This window comes from Malania oleifera, chromosome 11 (genome assembly GCF_029873635.1).
Source record: "Malania oleifera isolate guangnan ecotype guangnan chromosome 11, ASM2987363v1, whole genome shotgun sequence".
NCBI lineage: Eukaryota > Viridiplantae > Streptophyta > Magnoliopsida > Santalales > Ximeniaceae > Malania > Malania oleifera.
The window spans coordinates 44,800,221-44,822,612 of record NC_080427.1 but is presented as its reverse complement, the minus strand read 5'-3'; the positions used below and the strand labels follow the sequence as shown (position 1 = coordinate 44,822,612).

Below are 22,392 nucleotides of genomic sequence, written 5' to 3'. Positions count from 1 at the left end.
CATCTAATACCTATCAGGACACTCGCCTTTCTCGGCAAGCCCTCGGGCGAAGAGTATACCTTGCCCCAAATACATATAATACTACTATATTTAATACTGATAATACTTGACTACATTACTCTCTATGTTGTTATCTTTGTGTTATCTGTTACATTCACATTCATATTCTACATTTCTCGTTTCTGTATTCATGTCTGCTTTCACATATTCTGTTTTCATATCATTCCCGTCTCCTATTCTTATATCTGTTGTTCCTATATCTGCTATTTCCATATATGCTATTCTCATATTATCAATGGTTAAATTAACAATTATGCATTTAGAACTCTCTATACTGATGGAAAAATCATAGTCATGCTTCCGCCCTATAGCGGGCTGTGCGACCCGAAGGCTGGACTTAACACTAATCGGCCCTCTAGAGTTAAATCAACCACATTCTACAGTCTGTAGGTCCAATTGGCTGTTCCCATACTGGTTTAGACTCCAGGGAACCCTACCCTTCCCAGCACAATCGACCATCCTGTCTCCACACTTTCTCTAAGACGTGTGGGTGCACTAGCGCTTCTATAAATACCCGCAACAATACTGCGTCTATTCTAGTCCACCGGAGTTCTCAAACGTACATTGTAATCTAACATTATCAAACACATGCAAAATAAATCATATCACATTTTAATTCTTAATGCATTTCCAATATTCCCTACATCTCATACATATATCATAGTTTAACACAGAAACTTCATTTTACTCATGCCATACAATTTAACAACATATTTCATACGTTTACTATAAAATAAGTCAACCCACATTCATCATTAATATATTGAAAATATACATTTAATTTCTTACACAATTATCTAGAAATTCTGTCGTTTTAACTTTCCATTTCGCAAATAATATCTAGTAACACAGCTCTAAGTTCAGAAATTTATAATTCAAACGGTTGACTTTTCAGAACTCACGTGAAAATCATATACATATATACATAAAATTTCCATTTTTCACCGGTTATTTCCTAAAAAATCTTAGTTTAATATATTCCCATTACCTAGTTTCCTGAACTACGCTAACAGGGTCCCCAAAATGATGCCTATGACGCTCACCCAAACCCTGAATCAAAAACCCTAGTTTAATCAAATTAACCCTATATAACCTACTATTTCAACATTTTCTCAGCCTATAAACCTCGAATAAACGCTTTAAACCCCTAAACTAGCAATCTTATCCCTTACCTCAACTTTGGAGTGATGCCTGAAAAGCTCAGTTTAGAAATCTGTTCCGCTGGATGTGTAGAGAATCTCCCTTAGAACACTGTAGCAGTTCCCGTTTGTTGATTCGGGCGGAATCTGAGATCATAGAGAGAAGGCGGAGAGAGATGTTTTAGAGAGAGAAAAACGAAGAGAAATGAATTTCTTCACAGAGAAGCAACCTCATATCAATTTATACACGATGTTACCACATGGCTTCGTTGACGAGAAGATAGTATTCATCGACGAACCATAGAAGGGAATTCGTCAACAAGAGGATGCATTCATCGACGAAACCTAAAAAAAACAAGTAAAATTGCACCCGAACCAACTTCCCTGATATTCAAGTCGATCCAAACTGGCTCAAATTGCATCCTCAACGGTTCAACTTATGATTGAATTTTTGCAAAATTGATAAGATCGAATGAGTTACGTTCAATCCGACCCATGAACACACCTACTTCTCATCATGCAACCCAAACCTAGCCAATTGACAAAAAAAATAAAAATAAAATAGGCTTGAAATTAACATTTAGAAGAGAGAAATCTAGGTAATTGTTCACATCCATACCAAAATAAATATGAAAGTAGTGTTTGTATCCCTTTAAAACAAATTATTTTCCTCCTGTTTATTGAGGTGTTTTCATTAAAATTAACCTTGTATTTAGAGACACCTTAGATTTGAATTTGTAAGGATTCATATGAGATATAGTACGGAATTGTATTGAAATTTGTTCAAATTCAAGATCTAAAATCCATATTCCCAGACACAATATAAGTGTTTTTTTTAGAAAACCAATTTAAGCACTAAATAAGTTAAGATTCAAAGCCAATTTGAACTACTCAAACTAAGTAATTTAAGTTACCATACCATTCGAAAGAGAACTAGCTGATCCGGCCTGAACCGGCTTGACCGGTTCAATGCAGGTTCATTGCAGTCTCCTCCGTTTAAACACGCACCCGAGCACTCAAGTCCTTCGTTCCTCCCACTCCCGCCCTCGCACAGCTCCTCCTCCTCCGGCGCACGCCGCATAGCGCCTCCTTCTCGGGCGCATCCTCGGCAGACGGCAGCCCACTCCTGAGCTTCCTCCAACAGCAAGCAGCGCCTCCTTCGCCGCAGCTACTCCTCTCTCGGCAGCCTCCCACGGCCAGTGAGGGCTTCTTCCGCAGCAGCCTCCCACACCGGAAGGTCCAGAAATGTTATTGTATAGTGTAAACTCTCTCTCTCTCTCTCTCTCTCTCTCTCTCTCTCTCTCTCTCTCTCATGTGCTAGTGCTAGTAAAAATTTCAATAAGGATGATGGATCAGTAACATTGATCCACAATAACGGGCGTTTGATGCTTTCGTACTGATTGTTTTACTACTCTGTATTGGCACTCGGCAGTCTTGCGATTGTTCCCCACCCTCCCCCCAATTCTGTAATTTCGATGTATATGGCTACAAGTGTACGCTGTTAAATATTTCTTGGAATCTCTTGGCTTTGTTATGTTGTGATTTGTAACACTGAATTGATATAATAACTAGAGCTCAATGAATTTGTAATAATCTGTTTCACAGTATACAATAATGTGAATTGAATTTGGGGCATTTTTCTAAGTTCCAAAAGCTTCCTCTCTTCAAACAAAAGCACGAAATGAATCCCCTTACATTGCTCGGTTCATATGCATCAACATTTGATGCCTAGAATTTAATTTAAGTTCTTTTTAACTGTCTTTTAAGTTACATGTTTAACTGTGTATTATAGTCACAAAGTGTTTAGTCACATTTGGGGATGACCATAAATTACATTAATCTAAGTTATTTTTTCATTTATTTATGTATGTATGATTTTTTGATTAATACTTGATTGAAATTTTGCACAGGTAATTGGTTTTACATTTTACTTTTACATATATATAATTATTTATAATTATATATAAAAATATGTATATATGACATCATTTTGATGCCACTGGTTTAACCACTGGGTTGACACACAGGTCAAATCAGTCCAACTGATCCAGTGGACTTACCGGGTTGGTTGCCAGTCCCGTTTTTCAAAACAATGCATCATTGCTTCATGCAAATTTAAAAAAAAAAAAAAAAATATTTATATGCAAATGTATGAATTTGTTGAGAATCTTCCTACCTTGTCCCTTAGTACATGGGTAGAAGCTCTTTCACAAGTCTTTTCACAAACTCTTAATTGAATTAATTCATGAAGACTCAAATGAAATTCTTCACAAGAATCTAAATGAGGATTTCAGTTTATCTGTATCCCTAATTAAGTAGATTGTAAATTGATATTATTAAACTCACTAGAATTAATTCATGAACACTTAAAGAACTTCTTCAGGAACTTCTAAGTGAATATGTTTCAAAAATATATAAGAGCTAATGTCGAGCCCCACAAATGGATCAATTTATTTGTATTCCTAATTAAGTGAATTGTAAATCAACATCATTACCCTTACCCTTACCTAGGCATGCTAGTCATTTCAAATGCGCCCATAAAAAGATTGTTTATAAACTATTTTTTTTTTTAAAGCTTCACTCATTTTTATTAGGCTATTTATGAGGGTGAACAATCATCACATTTGAGGAAGTGACAAGCTAAGTAGAGGAAGATGCTAATTGTTGCAGCCAGGATACTCACCTTTTTCTCATCACTATCATCGTCATCTTCGCCATGAACGTCAAGCCGCATAATTTGTTTTGCCCTCCGTCTACCTCTTCTCCACTTCCAAGCCAAACCTTCATATTCCATATAGAGGTTAGTTTAATAGTTTTCCTCTTGTGCACTTCAGATTTATTAGGGTTTATACTATTATTGTGTTGCGGGCATTTATATCCTATGGACTTACTTTCTAAACATGAAACATTTGGAACTCCTATGGGAAAGTGCTGTAACTCCCATGCCATGCTCAATGGAGTAAAGCTTCTCTGTGTTTCAAATTTTAGTTTACATTTCTTCATCTGAATATCAAAGTGAAGCGAGGTTGACTGCATTCTGTATGTTTTGGTAGCATAGCAGTCAATAATGATCTATTGAGAATGACTAAGTAAATGAAAAATATATGGATAATATTCATGGATACAAAGTAATGTGGAACAACAATAATGACAACAACAAGCTATAAGTTTCATTACGCGGGGTTAGCTACATGAATTATTTTCCACCAATTCACACGATCAAGGGCATTTTTCTCGGCTAGCTTAAGAGTTGTTAATCTTTCCTCATTATTTCACTCTATGTTATTTTAGATATACCCTTGCCCCTTCTAACTCTGGTAACAATAACTAGTTCATTCCTCCTAATTGATGCACACCAGTTGGCTTGTGTTTCAAATACCCAAACCATCTAAGCCGCCCTTCCCTTATGTTGTCTTCTATCGGTGCTATCCCTAATTGATTGCCAATATCTTCGTTCTTTAATTTATCCTTTAATGTTATATCACTTGTCCACCTTAGCATTTGCATTTCAACAGGTTTTACTTTTTGGACGTGTTGTTTATTAGTTGCCCAACATTCTGACCCAGAGTGCATGACTGGTCTTATAACTATCTTATAGAAATTTTCTTTTAATTTTAAGTTTATTATACGATCACATAGCAATGCCCGAAGCACTCCTCCATTTTACCCAACCCGCTTTAACTCTATGTGTTACATTCTCATCAATTTCTCCTTCTGTTTGTATAATAGACTCAAGGTATCGAAATCTATTACTGCTATTAATTTCTTGATTATTAAGCTTAATGCCTTAATCTTATCTCCCATTTTCCTCCTGACATGACTAAAATTATATTTTATATATTTTGTTTTATTTCTACTTATCTGAAAACCTCTAGAATTTGAAGCTATTCTCTATAGTTCTAACTTAGATTCTACTCTACTCCTACTTCATCAATCAAAACAATATCATTTGAAAACAGCATACACCAGGGGATATCATCTTGGATATTCCTAGTGAGTTCATCAATCAGTAAAGGCGAACATATAAAGGTTGAAAGTAAAACCTTGATGTATACCTATTTTAATTGGAAATTCTCTAGACTTTCCTCTTGCAGCTCTTAACACTAGTCATAACTCTATCGTACATATCATTAATGACATCAATATATCTACTGCATACTCCCCTCTTTACTAAACTTGCCATAGACTTTCTCTAGGTTAATACAAACCATATGCAAGTTCCTTTTCTTTTCCCTAAACTTTTTCATGAATCTCCTTAAAGATAAATTGCTTTTGTTGTTGATATCTCAGTCATAAAACCAAATTGGTTATGATGAATTGGTTATAGAGGCTAATTTTGTAGATGAAAGGGTGATAGTCATAGGCGCTTTGATCTTTGTGGTGTTTCTGGCATGCTAAAATGTTGGTGCTAGCATTAGGACTGGAAAAGCCGATATTGTTGACTCTTAACCCCATGTTTGGGAGCTTGGAATTCGGACCTTGGATTTTGATTTGTGCAGATTTGGATAAAATATAGCACAAAATTTTTATTTAGTATTTTAATAATTTCTATATTTTCTATGTTGTTATGGGTTTCAAATTCTGTCTTGGGATGGCAGTTAGTTATAGTAATTTCCACACTCACCATTTGTTTGGTGTTAGGGATAAATTTTTGTTTGTTTTGGGAAGGGTTTTTCATATTAGGATGTTCTTGACATATATTTACATAAATAAGCTTGTTTATAATATAAATTTTTCTTTTGCTTTTGGATTTTTATGGTGTCCCTTGTCTGTTTTAATATATTTGTTTTTCAAAATTGACATAGGAAACTAACTTTTTTATGTCATTTTTGCCTTTATGCAGTGTCCATAATTTGTTTTCAACTGAAAATTTAATTCAACAGCCATAGGCGTTAGCCCAGTGAGGTGCGTAAATTTCTCCCATCAACTTAATATTTCAAATCACTTCTATAATATAAATTGGTAAGACAATGCTAATTTGTTTGAATTATTGCACATAATCTAAACATCATGTGACATAATTTCATTATGCATTGAAGTGGGTCTCTTCACATGCTGATTATTATTTGATTGAATATAGTGTCATGCTTTTGCCCTTTTCACTTCAAGGCTTCATGTGTTACATTTGACATATGATCCGTCTATTTAGATGTTATAGAGAGGAAGATGAGAATTGCATTTGGAGGGGCCCAGAAGGCTTTGGAACGATGTCATTTCCTCCAAGCTAGACATTTCTGTAGCAGGAACAATAACAATTACAGTAGCAGCAAGAGCGGCAAAGAGGATTGTGTCAGTGAAGAAGGGTCTATGAGTAAGCATGAAGCATATCGTCAGCTGGACAAGCTCAACTTTGCCACTGCAGCTAAGATTCTTTTCACTGCTCCCCCACAGAAGAAGAAATTTGGGTATTTCTATCCCCCCATTTCTCTCTCTCTGTCTCGCTCACACACACACACACAAACAAATATTGCTGATTCAACATCTCTTGGACATTTGTGCAAATATCATCTGTGTGTGCACACATACACACATCAATATTAATAATGGTGGCAACACAAATTAGATTAATTTTGTGGACCCAAGTAATTATATGCATTGGAACATGTTGATATTAGAGATTGTCTTTGCAAATGTTTTTTATACTTAATGATTTGTAGAGACCATAGAGAGAATGATGTTGAGGCTTGGTTTCATAATTCTGGCAAGTTGATTTACTATAGAGATCTCTTGTATTTTTTAATTGTCGTACCATCATAGAACGTTAAGAGTTTTAGAACAATGACTGTGCTGGGGAGGAGTTCAAATCAAGTTGAAACACTATAAGAAGACATGGAAAATGTCCAAACATTTACATGTTGGTCTGAGTTATAAGTTGTGAGAAAATATTTGGTACTATGCATTGATATAACATATGTGCCATATGCATATTAAGATGGTTTTTTTTTTTAAGCAGATAACATTACATTTGAAGTACATATGCAGATTAGAATGGTGAATTAGTCTTGTAAAAATTTTGCAAGATTGAGTTAAATCCTCTGTAGCTTGCTTCCTATTGGGCTTGAAGCTTTTTTCAAACCAAAATGCCTAATGATGGTTGGATCTCCCTAAAACATAGGTGGTATTGCTGCATCTAGTATGGTTTCTTCGAAGATTTATGGTCAGAACTTACTTTGAGGTTCAACAGAGATAGTAAAGAGATAGTAAGTGTCATTGAGTAGATGACATTTTTTTGAAATTCATGCCATTACGCAACGATACTAAATGCATGCACTTGGAAGTCGAACAGCTGACACAAACTCCTTTGAGGCTCTAGCCAACCCACTATGAAGGCTAGGGCTGTGCCTGTAGCCATTTGGCCAAGGACCTATGCTCCTTGAGTTTACACAGTTGCTGTGCTACTGAAGAAAGCCTAAAATAGAAGTACACATATGTGTGCTTGTTCTTTTAATGTTGCGATGCTTTCTTCCAAATCTTGGTCTTCTTTTGGGTTTATTTTTCAAATAATACCCTCGTAAGTTTTTGCTGCGTACTATAGACCCATTGTGGTCCGCCCCTTCCCCGGACCCTGCATACGCAGGAGCTTTGTGCACTGGGCTGCCCTTTTTTATTCTATGCGGAGAAAAACTTACAAGGGTATTATTTGAAAAATAAACCCAAAAGAAGACCAAGATTTGGAAGAAAGCATAGCAACATTCACCGGAAGCTTTGTGCACCGAGCTTTCAAAATTCACTTACTGTTAATTGTTCAAGTAACATGGTGGCAGAAATTTTCCTCCTTTTTATTTTTCCTTTTCCAACATCCTTTTAGTAAACCTCTGCGCAAGTCCCATGGTTGTTGTACAATCACACACTTTTTAAAGCATCCATAATTGTAGATAGTTGCGTGCACTGTTGCTCTTTAGTACGTTTGATGACATTCCATTGGCATGTCATTTGATTCATTTGTTTAATTTTCAATGTCAGAGAGGCAGTGATGCAGGCCAACATCCAACAACCTGAATTCTCAATTCCATTCTCCTAAAACTAATACATGAAGGCCCATGTATAGGCTTACAATGCTTGGAAGATAAGCAAACTAATTTAAGAAACCTAAAAAAACTAAAGTACTGGTTTCCTAAATAATAATACCCTAGATTCTTGCTTCCTAAATAATATAATATCCTAGAATATTTAAGATACAACCCTAATAAAAACATCCTAAATGAAAGAAATAAAAATTAGCAAAATAAAATAGCGTATGTTTGCCCGCATCTTTCTCCCCCAATTAGAAAGCATTTGATCTCAAATTTAAAAAGTCAGAAGGATGAAGAACCCTGATAGTGACCATGCTTGAGGGAGGCTAATCTTATGAGCAAATCAAAATGGGATCGCTTGAGTGAACAGTCCATGGAGGTACAGCTGACAAATTTTCAAATTTACTTGGGATGGTGAAATCAACTTGTTGAGGTTCGGACTTCAGTTTTGAGGCATTCATTATTTTTCCAATGACCCTTCAAACTCAATAGTAGCAAGGCTCGGGCTCCCAATGTAGTGGTTCTACAATTTTAATAGTTCCCTGAACAACCTCTGCTACTTCTTCTCTCATGGACAGAAATGAAGGCCTTTCTTTTGATTCACAGTAATTATGATCAAAGAACAATATAAGGGTGTGAAGCATACAGTCAAGCTTGCTCATCCTAGCATCTATCTTGTCTAATGCAGAAGTAAAGGTGTCCGCACTTTTTTTTTAATCTGCTGTCTGGCTGCAGATTAATGGAAAAGTTTAGGGAAAAGAAGAGGGACTTGCATATGATATTTATTGACCTTGAGAAAGCATATGATAGGATACCTAGGGAAATTCTATGGTGGGTTTTAGAAAAAAAGGGTGTATGTTGTAGGTATACTGTTGTCATTAAGGATATGTACGATGGAGTAATGACTAGTGTAAGGATTATAGATGGAGAAACTAGAGAATTTCCAATTACCATAGGTGTACATCAAGGATTTGCTTTGAGTCCTTATCTTTTTGCTTTAGTGATGGACCAATTGACTAAGAGTATTCAAAAGGAGGTTTCATGGTGTATGTTGTTTGTAGATGATATTGTATTAATTGACGAAACTAGGGACGAAGTAGAGGCCGAGTTAGAATTATGGAGAGAAGTTTTGGAATTTAGAGGCTTTAGGATAAGTAGAAATAAAACAGAATATATGAAATGTAATTTTAGTAATGATAGGAGGAATATTGGAGACAAAGTTAAACTTGTTGATGAAGAAATAAATAGCACTTGTAGATTTCGATACCTTGGATCTATTATGCAAGCTGAAGGAGAAATTGAAGATGATGTAATGCATAAAGTTAAAGCAGGTTGGTTAAAATGGAGAAGTGCTTCAAGTGTGCTATGTGATCGTAGAATACCCTTAGAAGTGAAAGGGAAGTTTTATAGGACAGTTATAAGACCAGCTATGCTATATGGATCGGAATGTTGGGCGACAAAGAAGCATAATTTTTTAAAAAGTACAAGTTGTCGAGATGAGAATGCTTAGATGGATGAGTGGTATAACATTGAAAGATAAATTAAGGAATGAACATATTCGTGATAAGTTAGGTGTAGCTCTTATAGAAGATAAGATAAGGGAGGGACGACTCAGATCGTATGGACACTTGCAACGTAGGTCTTATAGTGCACCTGTGAGGAAGAGTGACTTAGTTACTATGAGGGGCAGTAGAAGGGGTAGGGGTAGACCTAAAATAACTTGGGAGGAGATAGTGAGTAAGGATTTAATATCCTTGAATCTATCAAAGAAATGGTCCATGATCACATAAATTGGCGGAAAATGATTCATATAGCCGACCCCACTTAGTGGGACTAAGGTTTGGTTTTGTTGTTGTTGTTGTTGTCTGGCTGCTTCAGTCTGGTTTGGCTGAACCAAGTTGATTCAATAGCAGTGGATGGCTTTTTTGAACCCCTTTTCCTCATGTGGTAGGGTTTCTTCTTTATGCATGTGTGAGGCATTGTGAAGATTCTTCTTCTTCCAACAAAAGAGGTAGAATTTCTGTACTTGTCTTATTCTACAAACAGAAATGGGATTTGGGCGAATGGTGGCCAGGGTTTCAACAAGCTGTGCGCTCAACTGCATCAGTGGTTGGCGACAACTTAACAACTATTTGTATGGAGATTAACGACTCGTGAAGGAAGCTGTATGTGGAAATGGACTGAACAGCCTGCACTTCCTACAATGATGCTGTGGCTTACTCTGTCGATGATGTAGAGTTTTTGCTCCAGCAACCGTCTGGGCCTGTAAAGATGCTCACCGTAATCTGCTTTTGCGGTGATGATACAGTAGCCCTTAAGCAGAGGATGCAAATTTTTCATCTTTTGCTTCAGCGACAAAGATTCCTTTGACAATAATGCTGTGTTTGGGAGCATGAATTTTGGGTCTTGGATTTGGATTTGGGTGGTTTTGGACAAAATTCAATATAATTTTGTATTACATTATGTTTAAATCCATACAAATCCAAATCCAGGGCCTCTCCCAAACATAGGGTAATGGAGTTTGATGGCTGTAGTAGCACTATATACATATATAAACACACGCACATATATATATTTGTGGCAGCACAGTTTTATTTCTCTGCAACAGCAACTTTGTTCTTTGTTGCAGCATTTATGCTTTGTTTTGTTTTGTTTTGTTTTTTCCCCCTCAACTGCTGGGAAAGAAAAAGGGCTGAATGTGAGATTTGGCAAAGGAATGGTTTGGGGGTGAAGATGGAAGCAGATATGGTGTTTGCGTATGGCAATTTAAGTTAAATTGCGAAGCCTACGAGTTTAGGTGAAAACTTGCAAAAAAAGGTGTCAAACACTGAAGCCATGGCAATTGAGTTGAGATCATGAACCTTGTCAAATAACACTGTCAGTCATGTTGGATCAGTGTCTTCTTTGATACCACTTGATGTATGATCAATGTCCAACAACGTTAATTCTTTGAGTTGAAATCATGAACCTTGCCAAGTAGCACTGGCCGTCATGTTGGATCAGAGTTTTCTTTGATACCACTTGATGTGGGATCAATGCTTAACTATGTTAATTCAGAATTCCAATATCCTAAAACTATTATGTAGGGGCATCTTTATAGGCTTTCAATGGTTAGAAGATGAGCAACTAATTTAAGAAATCTAAATAAACTAAACTACTAGTTACCTAAATTTATAATACCCCATAGTCTTGCATCCTCAATAATAATATCCTAGAATCTTGAAGACATGACACTATATGTCCTAAACAAAAGAAACAAAAATACAATATAACACTATATATCCTAAACAAAGAAAACAAAAATATAATATAAAGTAGTAAAGTAAAATAGCTTGTGTTTGCACGCAGCTGGCAGCATCAGGTAGCCATTTTGTTGCGTGACCAAATATTGAATTTTGGCAATCCTATGCATTAATTTTATTGCTGTCTGCCCTTGGTGCTTATAACCATTAATTATGGTTTGTTACAGCTGTAATGCATATAAGAGGTTTGTTTTCGGTCTTGGTTTTGCAGGAAAAATTATTTATGAACGATCATAAAACTTGTAGTTGAATTAAACCTTCTTGACCACAATATAGTTGCAATAATAGGATACTAAATTTACCATCCCCATGTAACAATTATATCTCAAGCGCGATACTGAACCCTTCTTTTCATTTGGATTTGAGAAGTGAATACCGAATTCTGGCGCTAGTGATCATTGATTTATCATTATTATTATTATTATTAGAACTGTTATTTTTCATGTTATAGGAACAATTGTAAAATTCATTCATGATAGTAGGCGGGAGGCTTAATTTATCCTTAAAAGGCATTCAATTTGCAGTGTTAAGGATAGTCATCTTGCTGGCCAAATTAATTGATGGTATGAAATAGGGGGCATTGATAATTCAAAACCATATTTGGTTTTGGTTAGTATAGTGTTTGGACGACAACAGTTTCATTTTTGCAGTAGCCCTCCCTGTCCCCCCCCTCCCTTTTCCCTCTCTTTCACCACAAAAGAAAAAATATTTACATCATCTGATTATAAGAACAGCAGCAGTCTTAAGTCCCACTAGGGGGGGTCGGCTACATGAATCCTTTTCCACCTGATCAACGGCATTTTCCTCTGCTAGCTTAAGAACTTTTAAGTCCTTCCTCAATTCTCACTGTCTCATTCCAGGTTATTTTAGGCTTACCCCTACTCTTACCCTTTTTATACCCAAAACAGTAACTAACTGACTTCTCCTCAAAGGTGCGCTGCTTGGTCTGCATTTCAAATGCCCAAACCATCTAAGTTGCCCCTCTCTTATCTTGTCTTCGACTGGTGCTATGCCTATTCATTGCGAATATGTTTGTTCCTCAATTTATCTTTTCTTTTATGTTATGTCACTTATCCACCTCAACATCATCTTATCCTTGTTATAGTTATAAACATTTGGAAGTTGTTAAGGTCTATGCATGTATTTAATTCTTAATGGTCAGGAGGACTGGAAAGATGTTAATTGCATGAAATAGGCTTAAAAATGTAGTAGCCATAGTAATATTTAGTGAAATTTCTTGACACACAAAATGAACGATCAGCGTTACTCACTCAATATATAAAATGGTGGGTTGTAAACTGCAGGTAAAATGAACAGGCTTGCTTTTTTGTCCCATGTGATTTGCAAATGAGCCATCAAATTATATATATATATATATATATATATATATATTATGTTTGAACTTCTTTTTATTCTTTAATGTGATTAATGTGTGTGTAGCTTAAGATTACTGAATACAAATTTGTCATCAGAACACAGTCTTTGATGTTTATAGCCTACAATGTAATACTATAGTGCAAATCTTGTTGTTTATGCAAATTATTGAACAGTGGCTGTGTGAGTGGGTCTAGGTTTTGCATTTGAATCCTTAAAAATTTGGACACGGGGGATTGTGAATTTCTGTAGTGCCATCTATTTTCTGTTTTTCTATTTATACTTTATGACAATGAGTTGTGGATGCCTTTCCATCTTCCTTTATTAGATGTGGCTGTCTCTTGCATGTCCAGCTGCACATGTTTTATGCAATATGCACACAGTTCATATCCATGCATACTCTGTGGTTCCAGACAAGAGTGCTCACGTGTCACAAAGTTTTCATTTTGATGCAGATTTTCTACGTGTTGTCTTTTGGAAGCATTTTTCCTGTGTAATGTGCGTGCCGATTACATGCTGATTTTTTTTATTATAAATATTTTGGTTTCCCTCCTGGTGCATTCATTTCAGTTGCTGGAACATATTCTTATGCTTCATGATTTAATGACAGGATTGATTTCCATCTGGTAATCGCAAAATTTGTGTGCTGTTACATGTTGATTTTTTGTCTACATTTTTATCTCTTTCTTGACACATTCATTTCAGCCGTTGGAACATATTCTTACGTTTCATGATTTTGTGGCAGGATTGATTTCCATCTGGTACAACTCTTCTTTGTGTGCATGCCGTCACTGGGTACCTCTGACTATTTTTTTTATTTGATATGTTTCCTAGTTCAGCACTGTTGTCTCATAACTCCTTTCCTTTAACAGCTGTGTATTTAGTGGCTCAATATGCTCGTCATGAAATGAGAAGAATGGATGAGGTAACAGAATATTTTTTGTTTATTTGATACTTTATTTTAATGAAGTTCTTGTAATAATTTGATTTTTTTATTTAGTGCACACAGTTTTTTTTTGCTTGATAACTGTATGCCATTCTATTATTCTTTGTTCCTGATTCCTTTTCATCTTTTGTCGTCTTCAATTACAATTCTGGTGCCTATGTACCAGGCTGAAGTTCTTATGTATTTTCTGTCCTCGTAGGATGTGATTTTAAATGAGTAACAATTCTAAAAGTCATTCATTAATTTGCCTTCGCATGTAATTTTGTAAATGGCCAGAATGTTCAGCTTGTAATTCTTTCATGCTAGGTGACAAGCATAGTCCTTCCAGTGGGAGGAACCACCTCTTTGATTTCCATTAAGTTAAATTATGGGCAATAGCAATTTCATTATTTGATCATTAGGATTCAAACCTAATTTGTTCTCCATGTTATTGGGTAATGTCTAGGTGAAGAACTTGTGTTTCTGCTGCATTCATTTTCATGCATTTCTTTTGGGTGCTCCTTGCAGAAGATATTTGGGGCATCGCTATGAAATAGTTTGACCAGCTCAAAATGTTCTGAGTATACCTATCTTGTGTTAAGCATGATACATGATTCAATTGTTTGTGGAGTGCATGGAAGTTCCAATTCTTGCCTATAAATGGCAATTTTTTTGTTAGGTCATTTAGTTGTCTGAAAATTGCAACAAATACTTCTTTTATATCATTCTATGCTTTTACATCTTCTGTTTTCCAACATCCATTGCTTTCCCCCGGTTCATTCCTGTTTCTAAAATTTTCTGGGATGGAAAAATTCATCGTAATTAGGATTTGGCATCTACAAACTCTACTCCTGTGCAAGTATTCTTGGTGACACAAAGATAATAGCACTGTATACTTTCAATGAAAGAAATTTTTTAGATAAGCTACTATGTATTTTGTACATAGGAATGATTTTTTTATGTTTTCCATTCAAATTTTATTCCATTTCATTGCTACCCAATTCTATTCCACAAATCAAACATGATGTAAGATTACGCTGAAGCTATAACCTATGGGTTTAACAATTTTACTATAAGATTACATTTGGTTCGTAGAATAGCTATTCTTAGGAATAAGATAGGATATAATGAGAAATTTGGGAATAGACATTCCCATGATAATAGTTATTCCTCATCTATTTCTTGTTATTCCACCCAACATAGAATAGGAAAGGAATAGGCACTCCCATGGTGAAATTTGAGAATAATTATTCCTTGTTTATTCATTGCTATAAATTCATAAAATCTCTTACATTGTATTATACATATATATATATATTTTGTACAAACTATTAATTCTTTATTATAGCTATTATATTCATAGAAATAGGCATTGAATCAAACATGATTTAGGAGTTTCTACAAAAAGTGGAAGTGCGGTAGTTATTCTGTCAGCATTCAAATTTGCAGTATTATGAACATTTGGTAGGTTATCAATATAATCCCAAATATACTGTTTTTGAGAGTGCTTTTCCTCCTTGATTTGTTGGGATTCTGGGATGCACCATATATCTTACCCTTGCCATTCTCCAGCTTGACATTGGGTTTTTTTCTGCTGCATTGGTTTGTGAACTGTGTATTTTATTTTCATCTTTTGGATACAAATAAATAAAGGCAAGGATCATGCATGCATTTTTTTTCCCTGGCATGTTTTTCTTTTATTTTTCATTTTTAATTTTGTTTACTCTTCTTTCACCTTATGTTTACACAATACAAATGGCATCCTTTGTGCCAATGGTTGATCTCACAACATTATTGACAAAACTGCCATATTTTCAATGTATATTCCTCAGAAATATTACAAGTATAAATAGAGATATTTGACTCTCTGTTTTCGGTAATTTACAAAACTTTAGGCTAGGATTATGGCTGAGATTCTTTGACCCTTAATTGAAGGGATTTGTATCTATAATCTCTTTCATTTGTCTCTCTAATTTACAGCTCACGTCAACACTCACCCTCAAGTGAACGCATCTTCAACGTGCAACTTGTCTAGTGAGTTGTAGAGCTCTTTGCTTGACACTGCCTTTGTCAGAATGTTTGCCAGTTGGTCTTCGGACTTCACGAATGGAAACCAAATTATTTTAACTTCTAAGTTTTCCTTGATAAAGTGCCTGTCAATCTCCACGTGTTTGGTCTGGTCATGTTGTATGGGATTATGCGCAATAGCAATGGCGGGTTTGTTAGCACAGAAAAGATCCATCTCAGAGGTAGGGGCGAAACCTATTTTAGACATAAATTTTTTTAGCCACAAAAGTTCGCATAGCCCTTTTGACATCCCACGGAATTCTGCTTCGACACTTGATAGTGCCATCACTTTTTGCTTCTTACTTCTCCAAGTGACCAAATTTCCTCCAACAAATATAAAGTATCCTGAGGTAGATAGTCTATTTGTAGCATTTCCTACCCAGTTTGCATCTGTATAGCCACTGATCCTTAGATGATTATTTTTTTAGAACAACAGCCCCTTTCCTGGGGATGATTTTAAGTATCGTAAGATCCGGATCACTGCTTCCATATGGTCTTTACTAGGCTGATGCATGAATTGGCTTACTACGCTTACTGCATAGGCAATATTCGGGTGAGTATGTGAGAGATAGATAAGCTTGCCAACCAATCTCTGGTATTGGCCTTTGTCTGTTGGAACTTGGTTTGGGTGTTCTTCAAGTTTATGGTTCTGAATAGTTGGAGTGTCTGTTGGCTTACATTCCAACATTTCAACTTCACATAATAGATCTAGGATATATGTTCGTTGGGAAAGAAATCTACGTTGTTTTGATCTAGCATTTTCTATTCCTAGAAAATAGTTTAGCCCTCCTAGATTTTTCATCTCAAACTCAGTGGCCAATTGCTCTTGTAGCCTGGCAATTTCCTCCTTGTCATCTCCTGTAATAATCATATCATCAACATAAACAATTAACGTTGTTACCTTGCCTTGTTGATGTTTCAAGAATAGTGTATGGTCTGAGTTACTCTGACGAAACCCATATTTCTTCATTGCCAGACTAAATCGTCCAAACCATGCCCGAGGTGACTGCTTTAATCCATATAATGCCCTTTGCAATTTGCACACAACCTCAGTTTTTGAGGAGGTTGTATATCCTGGAGGTATATCCATGTAGACTTCCTCTTCGAGATCGCCATGAAGGAATGCATTCTTTACATCCAATTGATGTGAAGGCCAGTCCAAGTTAGCAGCAAGAGATAGCAGAACCCTGACTGTATTCAATTTTGCTACAAGTGAAAATGTTTCTTGATAATCTACTCTGTACGTCTGGGTGTATCCTTTCGCAACTAGTCTCGCCTTGTATCTCTCTATAGATTCATCTGCTTTGTGTTTCACAGAGAACACCCACCTGCATCCAACGGTTCTCTTCCCCTTGGATAGTGGAGCCAACATCCATGTTTGATTCTTTAATAATGCTCCTATTTCTTCTTCTATAGCCTGTGTCCATTTAGGATCGGCTAGTGCTTCCTGAACAGTAGTGGGAATCTGGCATGTGGATAGGTTTTTGGAAAAAGTCTTGAGAGGTTTAGGTAGCTTTTCCGTGGACACATAGTTGGTAACTGGGTACCTTGATCTCCTTTCCTCTATGTCTGGTGAGTATCTATTTGGTGGTTTATCACGGTTGTGCCTGAAAGGTAAGATATATCCAGCAGAGGACTCTATATTATCTGTAAAGGAGGGTGTAATAGTATGGCTTACCTCAGGAATATTCTCACAAGATAAGTCCGTGGATATTGTAGGCAAGGGGGATTCTTCATTTGGTGATTCCTCATTTGGTGTAGACCCTGTGATCATGTCTAGTATTGCCATAGAGTCGTCATTCTGATTATTCTGGTCTTCAAGCCAATCAAAACTTAACCACTTCATCTCTTCACTTGGTGTCTCCCCCTGAAGTGAGTGAGTGGAGAAGGATGAAGAATATAAGAGTTCAGATTCCATGAAGGTAATATCCATGGTACTATGAAACCTTCGAGTAGTGGGATCATAACACCGGTATCCCTTTTGTTGTGTACCATACCCTAGAAACAAACATCGAAGAGCACACGGATCCAATTTGGTATGTTGATTCTTTGGATGGTGAACATAAGCCACGCAACCAAAGATCCGAGAAGGTAGCATTAGGATAGATGGTAATGAAATGGAGTCTGACAAAACTTGAAGAGGAGTCTTAAACTTCAAGAGTTTAGAGGAAGGCGGTTGATGAGATGCACAACAGTGGTCACAACATCTGACCAATGATAAGCAGGAACATGGGCACTCAGAATGAGAGCTCGAGCAGTTTCAAGGATGTGCCGATTTTTTCGTTCGGCAACCCCATTTTGCTGCGGAGTTTGAGGGCATGACGTCTCGTGGATGAGACCATGTTTTTGAAAGTAAGACGTGAACTGATGATTTACATATTCCCCACCATTATCCGAGTGAAGGACTCGAATCAAGGAGGCAAATTGTGTCTGAACTATAAAGGATTGAAAAATACTAAACACTTCATCCTTACTTTTCATCAAATAAAGCCAGGTCATTCTAGTGCAATCATCAATAAACAGCACAAACCAATGCACTCTAGAGATAGTAGGTAAAGGAGAGGGATCCCATACATCAGAGTGAATTAAAGCAAATGGAGTATCACTTTTATTCAAGTGTAATGGATAATTGGCGTGATGACTTTTTGCCAAAATACAAGCATCACAATGAAAAGTAGACAAATCCATATTCGAGAATAAATCAGGAAATAAATGTTGTAAATACCCAAATGAGGGATGACCTAAACGACGATGCCACAACCATATCTGTTGAATCTTGGACTCCTGAGAAGACACCTGATGTGCGCGACCCAGATGATGTCTTCCATGTAGTATAATCCCCCTTTCCTATTACCACGCCCAATTATCTCCTTGGTGAGAATATCCTGAAGAAAACAAGAATTAGGATACATTAGGACCATACAGTTTAAATCTCTAGTAACTTGGCTCACAGATAAGAGTTTGTGAGATAAGGAAGGAATAAGGAGAGTATTTGTCAACTGTAATGAAGGTGATAGAGTTACTGAGCTTGCCCTAGTGACAGGTGAAATAATTCCATTGGCAGTAGCAATACTGGTGCGCCAGGGAGGTGAGCAGGAGTTAAAATCTACAGGATCAAAGGTCATATGGCCCCAGAATCCAGGAGCCATGCAGCACTATCCAGTTCATTACCATGACTAAGCAGGGCATGACAAGATATACCTGAGTCTGGAGGAGAGGCAGTCACGTGAGTCAAGTCATTGGAGGGGATAAGAGAAAGGCATGGGTCAGCTGTAACCACAACAGCTTTTCCTGTGCCACCATTAACCCATGCTGCTTCCTTTTTCTTTTTTTCTTGAAATTCGAGCCACCAATCAGGATACCCGTGCAATTGAAAACAATTGTCACGGGTATGCTTTGAGTTCCCACAGTGAGAGCATTTCACAATATTGGAAGAAGACCGAGAGGTTTTAGAGGAACCTGAATCCGTTCGGCCATGTGTAGGAGATCCTTGACCAAGTTTGAGGCTCCGGAGGCAAGGACGGCTCCAGCAGGGACTTTATGCTCCACCGTATTCATCACCACCTGGCGGAGAGCTTCTCGCCGAACATGGGCATAGGCTTGCTCCACGGAAGGGAACGGGTGCAGCTGCAGTACATCACTCTGGATGTTGTCGAGTTTATCATCTAGACCATCCAAAAAAACATACACTCGGACCTCTTGAAGCAGATTATTGTACCTTTGTATGTTAGTTGAGCACTCCATTGGATTCGGTCGGAGGAAGTCAATTTCACGCCATAATCCTTGTAAGTCGGTATAGTATCCACCACCTTGTTGGAGACGAGAGACACGCCACCTAAGCTCATATACTTGCGATGTATCTCCCCCATCAAAATAAGTTGTAGCAACTGAATCCCATACCTGTCTAGCAGTAGGAAATCAAATGAAATTGCCGATTAGGGCCGGGTCCATGGAGTTAATCAACCAACCTTTGAGGATCGCATTGTTTGTTCGCCACTTCCGGTAAGATATATCAGTCGGAGATGGAGGGGGTATTTCTCCATTAATGTAGCCCAGTTTGTCCTTTTCGGAGATATACATCTCGACCACCTAGGACTAGAGAGCAAAGTTGGAACCATCCAACTTAATTCCGATTGGGATGGCGGCAGGTTCTGGAAAGTTGGTAGGTGTTTGAGCCTTGGACAAGGCTTTGGCCATCTTGGTTGTAAAGAGGTCAGAAAGAATAGTGTTTGGTTCGAGGAGGGCATCACCGGATTTGGAAGGGGTATTCGGGTCTCCCATCTGGGTGTTCGGGTCTCGCATCGTTGAGAGGTATGTAATCGGTGAGCAACTATAGGGGCTAGGGTTTATGTTTGTACCACAAATCGTTTTTTGCTCTGATACCATGACAAAACTGCCATATTTTCAATGTATATTCCTCATAAATATTACAAGTATAAATAGAGATATTTGACTCTCTATTTTCGGTAATTTTCAAAACTTAAGGTTAGGATTATGGCTGGGATTCTTTGACCCTTAATTGAAGGGATTTGTATCTATAATCTCTCTCAGTTGTCTCTCTAATTTACAGCTCATGCCAACAATTATTATATTGTATTTAATGTATTTGACCCAACAAAAAAATGATTATAATTTTTTAAAGGTGCATATTGATCACTTGATTACTCTTAATTTTTGGGTCTCCGTAGATGCTTTGCTTGGGTTAGATACAAGTGCAAATATTAGAGGTCTCGATCTTCTAACTTCGGTGTAACACAATTTTTTGTTGTATGTGAATGATTGCATTAGATGTTACTTTAAAATTAAGAACTTACCTCATTTACATTCTAGTGTAATTTTTTATGCAGACTCCTAGCCATTTGCATTGAATTCTATTTTGTTACATCTTGTGTACACCATTCTTTGGTTATAGACTGCTTTCAAATGGCAAGGATGCCAAAAGAGGATCTTAATATGTTATTGTTTCAATGGGCAAATCCTTAAGTTGTCAAATATCTGCGACCAAGTTACTGAGACACTGTTTGGGAGCTTGGAGTTCAGGCGTTGGATTCAAATTTGTGTGGATTTGCATAGATTTAGTATTTATTTATTGATTTTCTCCAAATCCACAATAATACTAAAAATTAAGCCCATCGTAAAATTTGCCAGTAGTTATTCCTTGCCCATTCAATGTTATAGAATAAACTTATTTGCATTGCTATTTGCTTTGTGATGATAGGAAATTCTTTTGTAAACTAGACTGTTGACTTCCTATCCCAATAATAGACATTCATGAACCAAACTTTGGTAGAATTCTCTGTTTGATGAACTTGTCTCCAATTTTGTTGATTTAGGAACTTGAGAAGAAGAAGCAGGCTGAGGAAGAAGAGAAAGCAAGAGAAGCAGAACTAAATGCCGCTAAAGAAAAAGCAGGATCGGATGCGAACTTTTTGGAAGTAAAAGAGAGACTGGATAAGCTGGAGGAAACTGTCAAAGAAATCGTGGTTGAGTCAAAGAAACAATCAATTGGCAGCATAAACAAAGAGCAGAAAGACGGTGGTGAGAAGAAACATTCTGCAACAGTTGAATCAAACAACGTCGAACATAGACCAGAAGCAAGCAACTCTGCACCTGAAGACCACTGTGGTAATCAAGAATCTGAATCACCGCAAGGCTTGGGCAACGAGAAGATGAGTGGGGTGGCACCAACTACTGATGCTTCCCAGCAGGATCCAAAGGGGAAGACCAAAGATGCGGGGCCTTCTTGAGAAGATATCGAATGGGGGCATGCAGTATTTGTTCTATAGTTGGTAAATTGAGCCATGCACTCTATATGCAGGAGACCCATCTTTGTCAAGAATCCAGCAGTAGTTGGCCATATCTCTCTCTCTCTCTCTCTCTCTCTCTCTCTCTCTCTATATATATATATATATATAGACAAAAATTACATAGTTATAGAGATTTGGTTCAGTTTTGATCACTGGCACTGCTTTCGACGAATCTGGATGTCATTGCCAATGAATATGGCTGGATGACTGCCAAGTGATGTAACATTTTTCATACTGCATTTGGGAGCATGGACTGCAAATTATAATATTGAATTTGCAGTCTCTTGTGCAATTTTTGAACTTCAAATAAATTTGTTATTACAACTGTCCAAATTTTGCAAACGAGCCAAGTGAACCTTGAGATTTATCATTCAAGCTAGTTCATTAAAATTTTAGTTGAACTTGCATGAACTTTAATCAAATTTAGGCTTGAAGTTGAACTAAAGTTAAACCTAACCTGGATATATTTCTTCAATCTCATTCATTAAAGTATTTGGTCAATTTTAACTCATTATTGAGCTTTCTTAGTTTTAATTCAAAATACTAACTTATTTGGCCAATTTATCAAATGAATATAGACATATTTTTACAAGTATACATCACTATATTATAATATTTTAAATTTTTACCTATTAATGACATCTTTTTGAAATAAATATAACATTGTTATCAAATGAGATTAAAAATTATGCCGAAACTTGCTTT

At 36.8% G+C, this 22,392-nt stretch overlaps 1 protein-coding gene across 9 annotated transcripts; it reads left to right on the top strand.

The window, feature by feature from the left end:
• Positions 1-2,220: 2,220 nt before the first annotated feature.
• Positions 2,221-22,020, top strand: LOC131167717 (uncharacterized). Of its 9 annotated transcripts, none has more exons than XM_058126571.1 (7): positions 2,221-2,452; positions 3,794-3,999; positions 6,043-6,104; positions 6,358-6,604; positions 13,634-13,683; positions 13,761-13,813; positions 21,214-22,020. In XM_058126571.1, exons 4-7 carry the CDS (start codon positions 6,366-6,368, stop codon positions 21,625-21,627), a joined length of 756 nt encoding a protein of 251 aa, XP_057982554.1. In that variant the 5' UTR covers positions 2,221-2,452; positions 3,794-3,999; positions 6,043-6,104; positions 6,358-6,365; the 3' UTR covers positions 21,628-22,020. The 9 variants fall into 9 exon arrangements, with proteins under 9 accessions (XP_057982554.1, XP_057982549.1, XP_057982553.1 ...); XM_058126566.1 differs by having other exon boundaries at positions 6,349-6,604; XM_058126570.1 differs by having other exon boundaries at positions 2,221-2,459; positions 3,870-3,999.
• Positions 22,021-22,392: the final 372 nt, after the last annotated feature.